We start from the raw sequence: 15,686 nt of genomic DNA on the forward strand, positions 1-15,686 counted from the left end.
GTAAACTTATCAAGGCTAGAAGCATTGTAAACATTTTCTGTAAAAATATAAGGCTATAGCCTTGTGAACATTTTCATGAAAAACATGATAAGTTCACAAGGCTATAAGGCCTTGTATAACATTTTCTGTAAAATATAAGGCTATATTATAGCCTTGTGAACATTTTCAAGAAAAACATGATAAGTTCACAAGGCTATGGACCAGCTAACTCTCACAGACTATGTATTGCAATCTTTGGCTGGTTTCCCGTTGTTAGAGTAGAGACCAGCTAACTCTCATGTACTATGCTTAGCAATTTTTGGCTGGTTTCCCGTTGTAAGAGTAGAGACCAGCTAAACCCTCCCATTGACTTGTGTATGGTTGTGTAGTTTCCCATTGACTTGTGTATGTTTGTGTAGTGTCCCATTGACTTGTGTATGGTTGTGTAGTGTCCCATTGACTTGTGTATGGTTGTGTAGTTTCCCATTGACTTGTGTATGGTTGTGTAGTGTCCCATTGACTTGTGTATGGTATGCGTAAGAATATGTACTTCCTGCCTAAATATCCCAACACTACACCTAGAGGGTTCACTTGGCTTTAGTTAAAGCTATACAGGAATGAAACCAGTCATTGGAGGTAGGTTTAGACTACTTCTTCACAACTCAGAAAAGCAACAGAACATTTCAACAACATTTTGAAAACGAGCAAAGCAACATTTATAATTTAATCACATGTACATAGTACGCTTTTTATTTCTTACAAGTTACATGTTAAAAATTGTTTACAAAACATGATTTATACAAAGCTTAATACATGAAGTACTTGTGGCCTGCATTTCTTTGCAAATGAACGTGCTATGGTACATTATTAATAAGCCTTCATTAAAATAAAGCTGTATATATGGATTTCAAAGATAAAAAATACTTTTCCCCATAAAGAAAACAACAACATAATTGTACATAGTCTGTCAAATAATTTTGTACAAGAACATATTAATTTGTGTGTTAACACCACACATAACTAATTGATAATGATTGATAGATAATGCTGAAATAACTGAAGTGTACTGTATTGAAGACGCCAATCTGCACTTTGACAGCTTCAGGTTTAAGGTCATTTCTGTCTATTCTTTTCATAAGCTTGACAAGCTAGTCTTGATTCAACACTGGAATTGCAGTTTTTTTTAATCATCTGCTAGCGATGTCTAGTATTAGGTATGGATTGAAGATTGGCCTTTGATATGTTCACAAGGCCTTGTGAACATTTTCAAGAGAAATGTGATAAGTTCACAAGGCTATAGCCTTGTGACCTTTTCAAGAAAAATATGATAAGTTAGCCTTGCGAATATTTTCAAGACAAATTTGGTAAGTTCACAAGGCTAGAGCCTTGTGAAAATTTCCAAGAGAAATATGATAAGTTCACAAGGCTAGACTTTCTCAAGACAAGTTCACAAAGCCTAAATGTGATAAGTTCACAAGGCTATAGCCTTGCGAATATTTTCAAGACAAATTTGGTAAGTTCACAAGGCTAGAGCCTTGTGAAAATTTTCAAGAGAAATATGATAAGTTCACAAGGCTAGACTTTCTCAAGACAAGTTCACAAAGCCTAAATGTGATAAGTTCACAAGGCTATAGCCTTGTGAACATTTTCAAAAAAGAAATACGCCTTGTGAACATTTTCTGGAAAAATTTGATAAGTTCTCAAGGCTATAACCTTACGAAAATTTTTGGTAAAAATATGATAAGTTCACAATGCTATAGTTTGTAAGCAATTTTCAGAAGACAAACACAAATTACAAAAATGCAAGGCTGAAGCCTTACAATTTTAAACCAATTTTCTTAATAAAAAAAAAATGCAGACTAGACAGCTTAGGATGTCAAATTGTGTAGCTATGCAAGAATCGCAACCGATCAGGATTACTTGATTAATAAGTAGTTAAATTGTAGTTTCAATCATGGTTTCAAACACAATCCTCTTTGGTTTCAAACTAAAACTGAAACAGCCTTGTGAAATTTTCAATATTGTGTAAGTTCACAAGGCTAGCCTTGTGAACTTTTTCAAGAGAAATATGATAAGTTCACAAGGCCTTGTGAACTTTGTTATTATTATTATTAGTGGTTTATTAAAAATCAAACGTAGCAGTCAAAAGGATGAATTGTGTTTAGGTTTACAATATAAAAAATACATTCAAACATAAAAAAACCAGCAAATATACAATTACAGATTATAAAAACATTGTGAACATTTTCAAGAAAAATATGATAAGTTCACAAGGCTATATATATAGCCTTGTAAAAATTTTCAAGAAAAATATGATAAGTGAAAATTTTCAAGAAAAATATGATAAGTTCACAAGGACTTGTGAAAATTTTCAAGAAAAATTGTGTAAGTTCACAAGGCTTACAAAAATTGTGTAAATATAGCCTGATAAGTTCAATTTTTCTTGAACATTTTCAAGAAAAATTTAAATATGAAAAGTTCACAGGGCTATAAGCCTTGTGAACTTTTGCTGGAAAAATTTGATAAGTTCACAACGCTATAGCCTCCTTGGATTCAAACTAAAACTGAAACAACCAGTGTTGAATCGAGACTACATCAGAGCTGTAAATATGATACAAAGAAAGTGTACAAATGCCCTCTAGCTCGTAAACACAGCACTTCTTATGAAAAGAATAGCAATGGTTGAACTTCATGTCAAGGTGATGGTGTCATGTCAGATTTAGTACTGAATTCCTAAGTCAATTTGTGCTAAGTTATTAAATAGATGATATAACTACATAATGTTAACTTGCGATGATAAATCTAGGTTGTACAGCTGTATATATTGCTAAATGACATGCGCCATTTATCATGATGCTTGCATTTTACCCTTTGAAAGGCTTTATTTCTACTTAATATAAGATATAATGAATATTAATGATTAACATTATGCATTGCTGCTAGATGTCCCATTGGACCTATCCAGCATTACTTAGTAATATTGAATAGATAAACCATTGATCATTTTTAAATTATGGCTGTGACTCTCTTGCTTGCAGAAGAGGAGATTCAAAATGGCAGTCGGTGGCTTTCAAAATACCCTAATGAATACGCCAGTAATGCTTGGACGCACACAGTCCTGATAACACTGATTTAAATGAAGGGAAGACAAGCAATTGAAACATGTTTCTAGACCATTGATTCTGGGGAGCGATAGCTCATTAGTTACTTAAATCAAAAACAAGAAATATCCTCAGCAAACATTCGGACATCTTATAAAGATTGTTTTCTAATATCTTCCTTATGCCCATTGTGTGTCATGGAGAGTGATGTATTCAAGATGTGTACCAAAACTCAATTGAGATGCTAAAAGTGAACCACAAAATGGTTTATCAAATAATATTTGTCCGGCACAGGAAATCAGTCAAAGGTGTCTTGATATTCTGGCTGGTAACCTAGTGTTATGCTTATAGCCAATACGATAAGCCTTTTGTTGTCACATGTTACCAAGTATGAACAGCTCAAACTACTATCGAGGCGGTCATCCAGTTGGAATGTTCAAAAGAAAATAATAATAATTGTCACTGAGATATTAAATTGCCAAGTATTTAAAGAATGTCTCAAAAGGAACAATTAAAATCAAATGATTGTGGAACAGTTGGTAGTGTGATCAGTTTCAATTCATTGTGATGTTTCTAACCTTAAGATTGTTAACAAAACATAGCAATTATGGCATCTTATTATATAAGTAACAACAGACCTAGGTAACAATGACATCAATTATTGTTAACCACTTTGCATATCAAATAAAAACCATTGTGTCTCTGCACAGCTGTCTGATATGTAGTACCCAGTTACAGGCACCGGACACTATTGGTAATTACTCAAAATAATTGTTGGCATAAAAACTTTCTAAGCAATGGAGAGCTGTTGATAGTATAAAACATTGTGAGAAAAGGCTCCCTCTGAAGTAACGTAGTTTTCGAGAAAGAAGTTATACTACTTAAATATTTGAATGTGATTTTGAGACGTCAGAATTAGATTTTGAGGTCCCGAAACCAAGCATCTGAAAGCACACAACTTCATGTGACAAGGTTTTGTTTTCTTCCATTATTATCTCAATTATCTCAATCGAGTTCAAACTTTCACAGGTTTGTTATTTTGTGCATATGTTGAGATACACCCAGTGAGAAGACTGGTTATTTGACAATTACCAATAGTGTCCAGTGCCTTTAAGCAATGCAATAAACAAACCCAGAGGTCCTCAGTTCCTGTTGAGTTTAGTTTCCAACACATCTCATAAATTCTTTTTACTTAAGTGAGCCTATCTATTAATTTACAGACTTTTCATCCAATCATGTACAGTTCCTATTGCCCAAATGAATGTTAGCATTGTGATTGAATACACCATTTCAAAAGACATGTAGCATTAGTTGAACTTAAACTGGCTTATTGAATGAATATGACATCCTATTTCCATTTCTGTTCAAAGTTATTGCTTTGTCTTAAGAACATGTACAGAAATATACATATTGTTTTAAATACAATCCTAGGAATATTATCTTTATGTGTTCATGAATGAACGCTAAACATTTTGGCATTATTTGCATTGATATCACCAGTGCACAAAGACAAAGAAAAACCCTGAAATTGATTGTCCCATTTTTTACATCAGTGTGATCAGAGGCTATAGTTTCCATACTGCTTCTAATTATGACAAAGTTTCTCCGCACTGAAATCTATTGCTTAAGTGCTATTCACAAGACAGCAATTTAACTGAGGTCACTTCCTTTATTTTAGCATGGTTGTAAAATATAGCAATTTTAGTAAGAAAACTTGGACCATAGAAAAATTGTTTTCACACGAGGTACAAATGTATAATTTGACAACCATGCTACATTTTAGCAAGGGTCCTTTGCTACATTGCTCTCATACGAAAGGGGGCTTTAATGACTGCATTATGAGATGATTAGCTCATTCCATTCGTCAAACAAAACGCAACCATGAATCCAGGAAATGCCAAGCTTAAAGGCAGTGGACACTTGGTAATTGGGGAGCTGTTCATGGAACAAAACACTGTGAGAAACAGCTCCCTCTGAAGTGACGTAGTTTTCCACGAATTTGATTTCAACACCTCAAGTTTAGAATTTGAGGTCTCGAAATCAAGCATCTGAAAGCACACAACTTCATGTGACAAGGGTGTTTTTTCTTTCATAGTTATCTCGCAACTCCGACGACCAATCAAGCTCAAATTTTCACAGCTTTGTTATTTTATGCATATGTTGAGATACACCAAGTGAGAAGACTGGACAATTACCAATAGTGTCCAATGTCTTTAATACATGATAATAAATTAAGATCAACACCTTTGAACGTTGCCTTAGTGATAAATATGATGCACAAAGAAATGAAGGAAGAATTGTATTACCGAAACTATAGGGAAGTTTTGTCAAAAGTCAAAAGCAGTACACAATTTTGACATAATGTGACACAGCAATGTAATGAGATTTGCCATCAGGTAAGCATTGCTTTAGATCATTATAAGCAAGAAAGGGTAACTAAAAGACAGTGCTTCTGTCAGTCATACTGGTATGACTAAAGCACTTTCTTAAATTACTAAATAAAACATTTGTGTTCATATAAAGTGAAAGTCCATTGACAGGTTTGAATCTAAACGCATTGTGTAAGCAGACATAAACTGGGAAGATTTGACATTTTGGGGAAGATTGTTGTGAAGTACGTGAAGTCTGGGACATCGAGACCTTTTCCTTAGAAACATTTGTATCTGCTCTGTATAAATACTTTATGACATTTCACTTTTCGAGTGAAAACCTGGAAGCTTTTAACCAAGACAGAAAGATTTATTTTATCAAGCCACCTTATCTGTCAGAAGGAAAACGTTTTCTAAGTGAAACAAGAGCACAAACAGATGGAGCTTTTAGCTTTAATTTAGGTTGTAAAAGTCATAATTGAAACTTTGTATAAACCTCTAGTGGTGGAGTATTGGTACTTTGTACTGGAACAGAACCGTCATCATAAAAAACTGTATGGCAACAAAACATGAAATGTCAACATAACCAGTGATTTACCAGTATCGTTCAATTCAAAATCTAACCATGACGTTTGAATTATTCATGAGATGGTAATGATTTCTTTCAATTTTCTGATATCCCAAATATAACAAAACATTTGTTACGAAATTTAAAAACACAAAAATATATATACTTTTTTTTTTGTTTTAGTCTGCAAGATTTTGAAATTGATTGGCAAGTTACAAATATCGATCATGTTTAACAGTTAATGCTAGTAAAATAGTGTTAATTCATAACAATCATGGTTGGTTATCTCCCCTCCTATAAATTATCAGGGCCGCTAAAAACTCCAATGGGAACAGCTCTGTGCAGTAAACCTACCGCGACCACACTGTAAAATGCTTTGCAAACATCGCAGAATATAAGTCCAGGTGGGAATGCATGGTAGGATTACACCAAAGCCAGTTGTGTTAATTTTCATACAATACAAAACCACTTTAGTGAATGGTAGTTGAGTCAGTACAGTTGAAGCACTCACCATTACTATTATGATATCAAATTGATCAGCCAATTACAGGGATACTAATGAGTGACTTTATCGATTACAGAATGGGACCAATAATTTGTTACAAAAGCCGAGCTGTATTTGCTTGATAATAATCAATAGATCCAGACTACGCCTGTAGTACTGATCTTAAATGTAGGCTTGTATACAATGATATTTATACGTTCATCTAAGCCGGTAAATTCTACTCCATTTTCTACATAAGGTAAAGTCCACCAGCAATTCAATACACCTGTTTTTAAAACCACAGCACAGACTCGAAAGTTTGAAACAGTTTGAAGCTGTGTGTATTTGGAAAAGAGTTCTGTTTGATCTATGGTTTTCAATGAATCGGGTTTGGTGGACACAAACATTGTACCCCAGAGGTAGAAAAGTTGCCGTAATTCCAACATTATTCAAAGTACTGGACATCTCTTTGGTTACAAGGTTCACTTGATATCATCTTATTAAATTCAAGACTTTTCTCATTGTACAGCCATCTTGATTTCCTCAATTCAGTGTAAGGCCAACTGAACGGCGTCTTCGGCTAGAGCTATGGCTAAATCTGACAGTGTTAAAGAATAGACGATCTAGCCGTAGCTGCAGCCAAAGTCGCCGCTTCGGACACGGCCTAACCAAACCAAGGCTGGAAGAGAAACTAGCCAGGGGTAGATTACACAAAGACTTAGGACTAGTCTTATCTCGAGTTCGGACCAGTTATTCGTCCTAACTTAGGACTAGCCATACGTTTTGTGTATCTTCTAGGCTAACTCTTTGTGAAATCGACACCTGGCCTTTGAAGAAATGAAAGTCACTGTTTCGGACTCGGCCTAACCAAACCCAGGCTGGAAGGGAAACTAGTCTGGTCACCTTTAAAGAAATGAAAGTTACCATTATCTTTGTATATGACAACGATGGCTGTAGTCTGATAAAAGTCATGACAGTATTAAAGCTCAGCTACTTCATTTCCTAACATATGCAGCTCTTATCTGTACATGTAAGCTCCGGTTAAGTCAGGACAATAATATTTAAACACGATGGGCTTTTCAAAAAAATAATATCTGAAATATATGATCAAACTCTTAATTAATTAAATAATTATACTTTTAAAGTTTCTTTTTTCTCCAGAGCAAATGCCATGGGATTAGCCGTGACCGTGAGGCCCATTTCGTTGGTATCTTGCAGGATCAGTTGATCTTTTTTAAGACTGTTTTGTTTATCTCGATGCTGTCTTGTTCCGATGGGTAATGTAGGATGAGTTGAAGCTGTATTCATGGATGGTCTGTGTGGATTCTCACCTACTCTCTTTATTCCTCCTGTACACAAAGATATTATGGTAAGCTTTAAAGGGCAGTGGACACTATTGGTAATTACTCAAAATAGTTATTAGCATCAAAACTTACTTGGTAACGAGTAATGGGGAGAGGTTGATAGTATAAAAACATTGTGAGAAACGGCTCCCTCTGAAGAAACATAGTTTTCAAAAAAGAAGTAATTTTCCACGACTTTGATTTTGAGACCTCAGAATTAGATTTTTGGGGTCTCGAAATCAAGCATCTGAAAGCACACAACTTCGTGTGACAAGAGTGTTTTTTCTTTCATTATTATCTCGCAACTTCGACGACTAATTGAGCTCAAATTTTCACAGGTTCGTTACTTTATGTATATGTTGAGATACACCAAATGAGAAGACTGGTCTTAAACAGTTACCCTTCTTTAAAGGGTTTGGGTACTTTTTTTCTTTTTCTTTTGGTAGTTTGTTTTTGTAGTGTTAATTTTTTATCAAGGGAACGAAAAAACATATCAAGGGAGCAAAAAAACATATCAAGGGAACAAAAAAACACTTTCTTCAACCCCCATAGGGACATCAAGCTCACATCATGTTCCTCTCTGCAAATTAACGGCAGAGTGTCTTAAAGGCACTGGACACTTTTGGTTAATTGTTCGCATAAAAACATACTTGGCAATGGAGAGCTGTTGTCAGTACAAAACTATGGGAGAAACGGCTCCCTCTGATGTAATGCACTTTTTGAGAATGAGGTTATTTCTCATTTAAAATGTAAAAGACTACCAAGCCTGAAAGCACACAGAATTTTGCAACAAAGGTGTTTATCCTTTCACTTCTCTCTTGCAATTTCGACGACCAATTGAGTCCAAGTTTTCCTAGATTTGTTATTTTCTGCATATGTTGGTATACCCCAACAATTTGACAATTTCCAAATGTGTTCAGTGCCTATATAATGACTGAAGTTCAGAGTGTTAATGTACACATGATCATCTTTTTAAAATACCTTGGTTGCCATGTCGATGACTGTGTTCATGAGAACCATAGTGTCCAGAGTTACTTCCATCCATGCCATTAGTGCCAGCTTTCGGTGTGACCAAACCTCTCCTACTGTGCTTTTTACCTGAAAAGAACATATCAAACCAATCATGATTCAAAACTATATTACGCTCATTTGATAATACACCGATTGACCCAATTCACCTAACGTCATCATCAGAATAATCTTGGATGCACCATATTGGTGGGCAATTACACTGTGCGTTATTCAGTGAAGGGCGCATTTCAGGCGACGCTGCATTTACAGGTAAACCTATGTGCGCACCAAAATGGTAAGCGTGGCACAGTCGCCGTAGGTGACGTGCGTGCAAGGGGTCAATACACTCTGATACACCGATATGTACGTAATAAAGGTAAAGTATACCTCTGGGTTTTTTGGGCAGCATGCAAACGTTTAAATCCTACATACATGTGGAAATATACAATAAAACTAACCCATGAAATCTATTCCAATATCTATTCTGATTGGTCGAGAGGGCATCACGAGGGGTTGTTTGAACGGATGACATAACACCAGTAAAAAGTGTTGAAACATGGGCATGACACGCGAGCTTGCACCTGTGCTTATAAAGGGTTTCTTCATTCCTATTGGTCGAGAGCAACGGCTGGAACAGTTGTGCCACATCACGCGCGACGCGCACAGCAATCTCCTTATAAGGAGTTGTTTACCCGAGGGCTTTACCATTTCATAGCTGGAGGGGGAATTTGTTGAAAGAAATCATTGAACAAATTTAATTTTTGCATTTATTTTACCTTTTGACCAAAACGTGTTGATGCTTTTCGACCGAAAAGGTATTTATGAATGGGAATTAAAGTGTGTTGAATCAGTTTTCAACTAGTGGTTTAAACCCACCAAGGCCTGCGGTTCTTTATAATTTACCTCGACTTCGTCTCGGTAAAATTATCAAGAACCAAGCCTCGGTGGGTTTAAACCACTAGTTGAAAACTAGACGAAACAGTGTCCAGTGTTCTGGTGCGAGATAGTATACTGTTCCACAGTTTCAGGTCGGCAGTGAGTTGTGAAGGCTTTGTCCCTGTTTGTGTTTTTGGACCTGTGTTCCGACAGCAGCGTACAGGGACAAACAAAACATGTCTCCACAGGGATGCAGAAAAGTACACCATTAGTGTGAAAATGTGAATTAATTTTACCTGCTCGTGGATCTGTGACCGTGGAGCCCACAACATTCATTCCAGAACTCTGGGCTGCTGCTGCTACTGCACTAGCAAAATCAGCATCAGTAAAGAATGAACCATCAGAACTTTCACTAACACTGCTATGACGACCACTGCTAGAACTACCGTTCATTGATGACCAGGATCCAAGCATAGCATCTACAAGTCAATCATATCAAATAATGTACTACAGTCAATGTGGTTGTCTTATAAGGCCTTTATCACGGTGTGGTCATCTTGATTTTACTCCATTCCAACTCATTGTAACCAAACTGAGGCTGGACGAAATAATAGTCTGGTGGCATGTTTGCGCAATGAAGTACATTCATTACTGTTATTGGAAACAGGGAAACAGGGAACATGACCAACATGGTGACAGAGTGACGAAGGTCTATATCTCTTACTGCTTAAAGTATTCATTTCACTGAAACACTTCGTCTAATGACCGTTGGCTATTTTCATTCAGTAAAATAGTTAAATAAGGCACACAATAATTCACTAATACGTCTTAGTCATAATGATTATAGTATAAATGCACTGAAAAACTATTGGTAATTACTAAAAAATAAAAATTACTAAAAAGTTACTTGATTTTTGGGGTTGAACAAAGAATTGACTAGAGTGGGATTCGAACCATCGACCTCCGGATTAACGTGCCGGCGCTCTACCAACTTAGTAACAATTAAGCAATGGGGAGCTGTTGTGTGAAATGGCTCCCTCTGAAGTAACATTGTTTTTGAGGAATGTGTAACTTCTCACTCAAATATTAAAAGACTTCAGGCTGCCTTTCATAAAAGCATCTTAAAGCACACAATTTGTGCAACAAGGTTGTTTTTTTCTTTCATTATTTTCTCTCAAAAGATCGATGACCAATCGAGTCCAAATTTTGACAGATTTATTATTTTATGCATATGTTGGCATACACCAAGTGGGAATAGACCTTAAGCACATGACATCATTTCAGTAGGGTGCCCTCACCTAGAGGTAAAAAGCAATTGTTCAGTGGCCAATCTTGTTGTGCGCCACGTGTACAAATCTGTGCGTTTCGATTGTTTCGTCACCATTTTACCTCTAAGATGGCGGTTGGATGGCGTCAATGCATAAGGTTTATACTGGTCTTTGACAATCACCAATTTTAATGTGTACAGTGCCTAATAAGGTACTTAAACAATAAGGTAATCTTACCTGTGCAGTTGCTCTCAGACTCTACATCAGTCTCCAAATCATCTCTAACTGGAAGATCCATTTCTGATAAGCAGAGTGACTGTGGCTGATAGACCGGCTCATCCTCTGTGTATACGACAAACAATCGCAACAATAAACAACAACCCTTAACACCTCATACATTTCACACAAAAACGTTTTAAAAATGTCTCCCAAGTAGGACTTGATAAATTTGCCCAATTTCTTAGAGGTGCTTAGCACAAAAATTTGCTTAACATGAAATTTATTCCTTGATAAAAACAGGACTACTAACCAAATTTCCATTTGTTGCATTGCTTGCTACTGGTATTCAGCTTTAATTGCTTATCCTGAAAACCACGTGGACATTTGGTCGGTAATCCTGTTTTTATGAAGGCAAATTTTTGTGCTTAGCAGCTCTATGAAATTGGGCCCTGATCCTAGATAGGCCTGGATTTCTTTGAGAAAGTACTAGTACTGGGCCCAATTTCATGGCTCTGCTTACCGTAAGCACAGAATCGCCGCTTACGGAAGCAGGGAATTCTGTGCTTACGGCAAGCGTATTTCGAATTTTAGCTTCTGCGCAGGCGTACTTAACGTTACTAGGCATTCTATGCTTACAAGGCCAGCGCATAAATTCGGCGCTTACACGTAAGCGGGGAATCGCGATCGTAAGCGCAGAATTCGGCGGTAAGCAGCGCCATGAAATTGGGCCCAGGTCATTAAGACCACTGTCAACTGTGACCACACAATTTCTACTAATTGGAAACAACTAAGAGAGGTTGCGGAAACACTATAAGTAAATATCTCTTTTGAGTAGTGTTGGTTCTGAGAAGATCCGGTGGTATGACTCAACATTTCGATCGGTCTAATCGTCTTCAAGAGAAGAAGATCAGAGCATTACTGATGCAACTGAAGCATTGAGTCGTAAACCACCGGTTCTGTTCAGAATCACCACTACTGAAGAGATACTTACAAAATTTTACCGCTAATCTCTCTTAGGGAACATCTTAACAGAGCACCATGGAAAAAGTATCAGAAGTAGTCATGTGTGTTGGAGCCTTAATGAATGGTGAGTCGACCCTTACAAACCAACTTGCAAAGACTTGTTAATTAAAACATTATCACTGGTTGAGTCCACTCAACAGTATAGGCCATTTTGAGATACGGTGAACACATTTGTATGACCCTAGTGGGTTTAGGTAAATTTGTCTGATACACCCAAACCAAACAGTGCACTACTATAGTGTCTGCCATACCTCAAAAAGGCAAAGTGTTTGTTGTTCTGTAATTTTTTGTATGTAAACAAAATTACACTTAAAGGCAGTGGACACTATTGGTAATTGTCAAAGACTAGCCTTCACAGTTGGTGTATCTCAACATATGCATAAAATAACAAACCTGTGAAAATTTGAGCTCAATCGGTCATCAAAGTTGCGAGATAATAATGAAAGAAGAAAACACCCTTGTCACACGAAGTTGTGTGCGTTTAGATGGTTGATTTCGAGACCTCAAGTTCTAAACCTGAGGTCGTGAAATCAAATTCGTGGAAAATTACTTCTTTCTCGAAAACTATGGCACTTCAGAGGGAGCGGTTTCTCACAATGTTTTATACCATCAACCTATCCCCATTACTCGTTTTCAAGAAAGGTTTCATGCCAATAATTATTTTGAGTAATTACTAATAGTGTCCACTGCCTTTAATGATTTCTACTTTTCAGAAAGCTTGTGGGGTGCTCATTTTCGATACATTATGGATACCGAGAAAAAATAGAAACAAAGGAAAAGTAAAGGTATCCATAGGGAAATTCTTAAGACTGGGGTACTGTGCACCACCAGAAATTGTGTGTGTACAGTCTATTTGGTCTATAAAAAGCGTTTGTAACCGTTTTTTTTTTATAAAATAAAATGCATATGGTTGGAAAGATGTTTTAATAGTAGAATACAATGATCCACACAAGTTTGCCTCGAAATTGCATGGTTTTCCTTTTACTGTGCGAACTAACACGATCGGCCATTTAAGTCAAAAATTTGACTTCCGTTAATGGCTGACCGTTTTAGTCGATGAGGTAAAAAGAAAACCATGCAATTTCGAGTGATACTTGTGTGGATCATTATGTTCTACTTTTAAAATATCTTTCTAATCATATGCATTCTATAACAAAAGGTGACAAACACTTTTCAAAGACCATCTCGTCTGATCAGAGGCAACGTGTTCCTTTACAAGGACAAAGGGAAAAAGTACAAGGACAAAGGGAAAAAAACAAAATGCATATTTGAGAATTTGCTTAGTGATGGACGTAGGACTACTTGAATTGCACTATGTAATTACCTATTGCTGGTCTTGTTCTCACAGGAGACATTGGAGCATAGTCATTGTCAGACAGTATCTCACTCTGTGACATGTCATCATTAAACTCCAACAACTCTTTACCAAGCTGCTCATGTCTTGGATCCTCAAATAACCGCTTTGTTGCTAAACAGGATCCCCCTGGATGTGACTGAGTAGCCTCTGTGGGTCTATCAGGTACATCGTGACGGGATTGCTGCATACGATCTGCAGGGGAACCACTCCTATTGTTGCCTAGTTTGTTAGGCAATGAGTTTGTTGGTTGTGGTCTATGTGATGCATGGTTATCGTATGGTACTCCCCCAGGGTAGGTGTGATGAGAGTCATTGTTGGGGTATGCTGGAGTCATTGAGTGATGTTGTCTTATAGGTGGGGCTGGTGCTGTGTCCATATGTGGATGCATTCTAGATGAACAACACTTCCCATCCATGTGCCCATTAGTAGGAGCATGGGAGCAGGGTGGTGCTTGATTCATATGTGCATTAGTAGTAGGCGCATGTGAGCAGGGTGCTAGGCAGGGTGTAGTGCCAGTAGGTGAGTCAATGTCAGTTGGAGGTTGTTCAGGAGGTGGGGGCAGTAACTCAGTCCAGTTGCGTGCAGGTTGTTGTTTGGAGCCTCCTCTATGACGGTTCTTCTTTCTACTTCCCCTGTCCCCTACAAGATAAAATCAGATCAATTATTTGTCATAATTGTTGGCATAAAAACTTGGTATTACAAGCAATGGAGAGCTGCTGGGTGTATAACAGATTGTGTGAAACGGCTCCCTCTGAAGCAATGAAATTTTTTAGAAAGATGTATTGTATTTCACTCAAATAATAAAAGACGTCAGGCCTGAAGCATTTTTATTAAGGCAGATGAATATACTGTAAAGCACACAAATTTGTTAAATAAGAATGTTTTTCTTACATTATTCTCTTGCAACTTCTATGACCAATTGTAATTTTCTTAGATTTGTTATTTAATGCATATGTTCCCAGGTCAAAATTCCAGTTGAACCTAGTTAACTGGGGTCAACTGGTTCAACTGGATAGTGATCAAACTCGTCCATTTTCCATATTAACCAACTGGTTTGGACTAGGTTTAACTGTGTTCAACTAGGTTGAAATTACAAACCAGTTGGTCTCTGTCCATTTTCCATATTAAACCAACTGGTTTTAACTGTGTTTAACTAGTTTATCAACTGGTTTCAACTAGTTCCAGTTAAACCCAGTTTAACTAGGTTCAACTGGAATTTCGACCTGGATTGGGATACACCAAGTGAGAATACTGGTCTCTGACACTGACCAATAGTGTCCAAGGCCTTTAAGCACACTTGGTTGACATATCTGCATCTGTTAAGTACTGTACAAACGCCTTGTGTGACTATATCCCGTACAGATCGCGCGATGCAAGGAGACGGTTCACATTCATTTTTGTTACATTTATGTAGACCAGCCAACTTGATTATAAAGCCGTTGGACACTTTCGGTAAACAGTATTATCCAAGGCCCACACTTCGTGTATCACAACTTAAATACAAAATAACAAACCTGTGAAAATTTAGGCTCAATCGGTCGTCGGAGTCGGGAGAAAAAAAAAATCAAAACCCACCCTTTTTTCTGCACGTTTCGCTGTGTCATGACATGTATTTAAAATAAATCCGTAATTCTCGATATCGAGAATTGATATTTCTTTAATGAGTTCTCAAAAAGTAAAGCATTTCCTGAAATAATACTTCAAGACAAGTCTTTCACCATTACCTTCTGTAAACCCTGTAAGTTATTTGTAAATCTGTGAACTTTTAGTGTCTTAAGTAGGTGATCTTTGAAAATGCTTGATATTAAACAACCTTTCACAATTACATAACAAATCCAGCACAACTGTTATAGTGTTGATGCTTTGTGGACTGATGGAGTCATCGTACATACCTGCTGAGCTAGCTCCTGAATCACTCGGCAAACTCGGACAATCAGAAGCACTTGGCATACTACCATCTACAGAGTAAAAGAATAAAAGATCCACATTTAACAGACATTAGAAAAGGCTCAGTTTAGGCATCCAGTTTAGGCAATTTTGATTTAGTTTAAATAACCTCTTCATGAAAACTGCAATAAACAAAATTAA

The 15,686-nt window shown here is 36.9% G+C and overlaps 1 protein-coding gene across 3 annotated transcripts in view; it reads right to left on the minus strand.

The window, feature by feature from the left end:
* Positions 1-5,278: 5,278 nt before the first annotated feature.
* The window catches only part of LOC117301351 (roundabout homolog 1-like), an 85,110-nt gene continuing 74,702 nt past the window's right edge, over positions 5,279-15,686 (minus strand). For all 3 annotated transcript variants that reach the window (XM_033785276.1, XM_033785277.1, XM_033785275.1), the window contains 6 exons: positions 15,491-15,556; positions 13,566-14,237; positions 11,237-11,341; positions 10,028-10,210; positions 8,826-8,942; positions 5,279-7,850 (listed from right to left, as the gene is read on the minus strand). In XM_033785276.1, coding sequence (XP_033641167.1) covers positions 7,633-7,850; positions 8,826-8,942; positions 10,028-10,210; positions 11,237-11,341; positions 13,566-14,237; positions 15,491-15,556 — 1,361 coding nt within the window. In that variant the 3' untranslated portion in view covers positions 5,279-7,632. The remainder of the gene's footprint in view (positions 7,851-8,825; positions 8,943-10,027; positions 10,211-11,236; positions 11,342-13,565; positions 14,238-15,490; positions 15,557-15,686) is intronic.

Source organism: Asterias rubens, chromosome 17 (assembly GCF_902459465.1).
Source record: "Asterias rubens chromosome 17, eAstRub1.3, whole genome shotgun sequence".
Classification (NCBI taxonomy): domain Eukaryota; kingdom Metazoa; phylum Echinodermata; class Asteroidea; order Forcipulatida; family Asteriidae; genus Asterias; species Asterias rubens.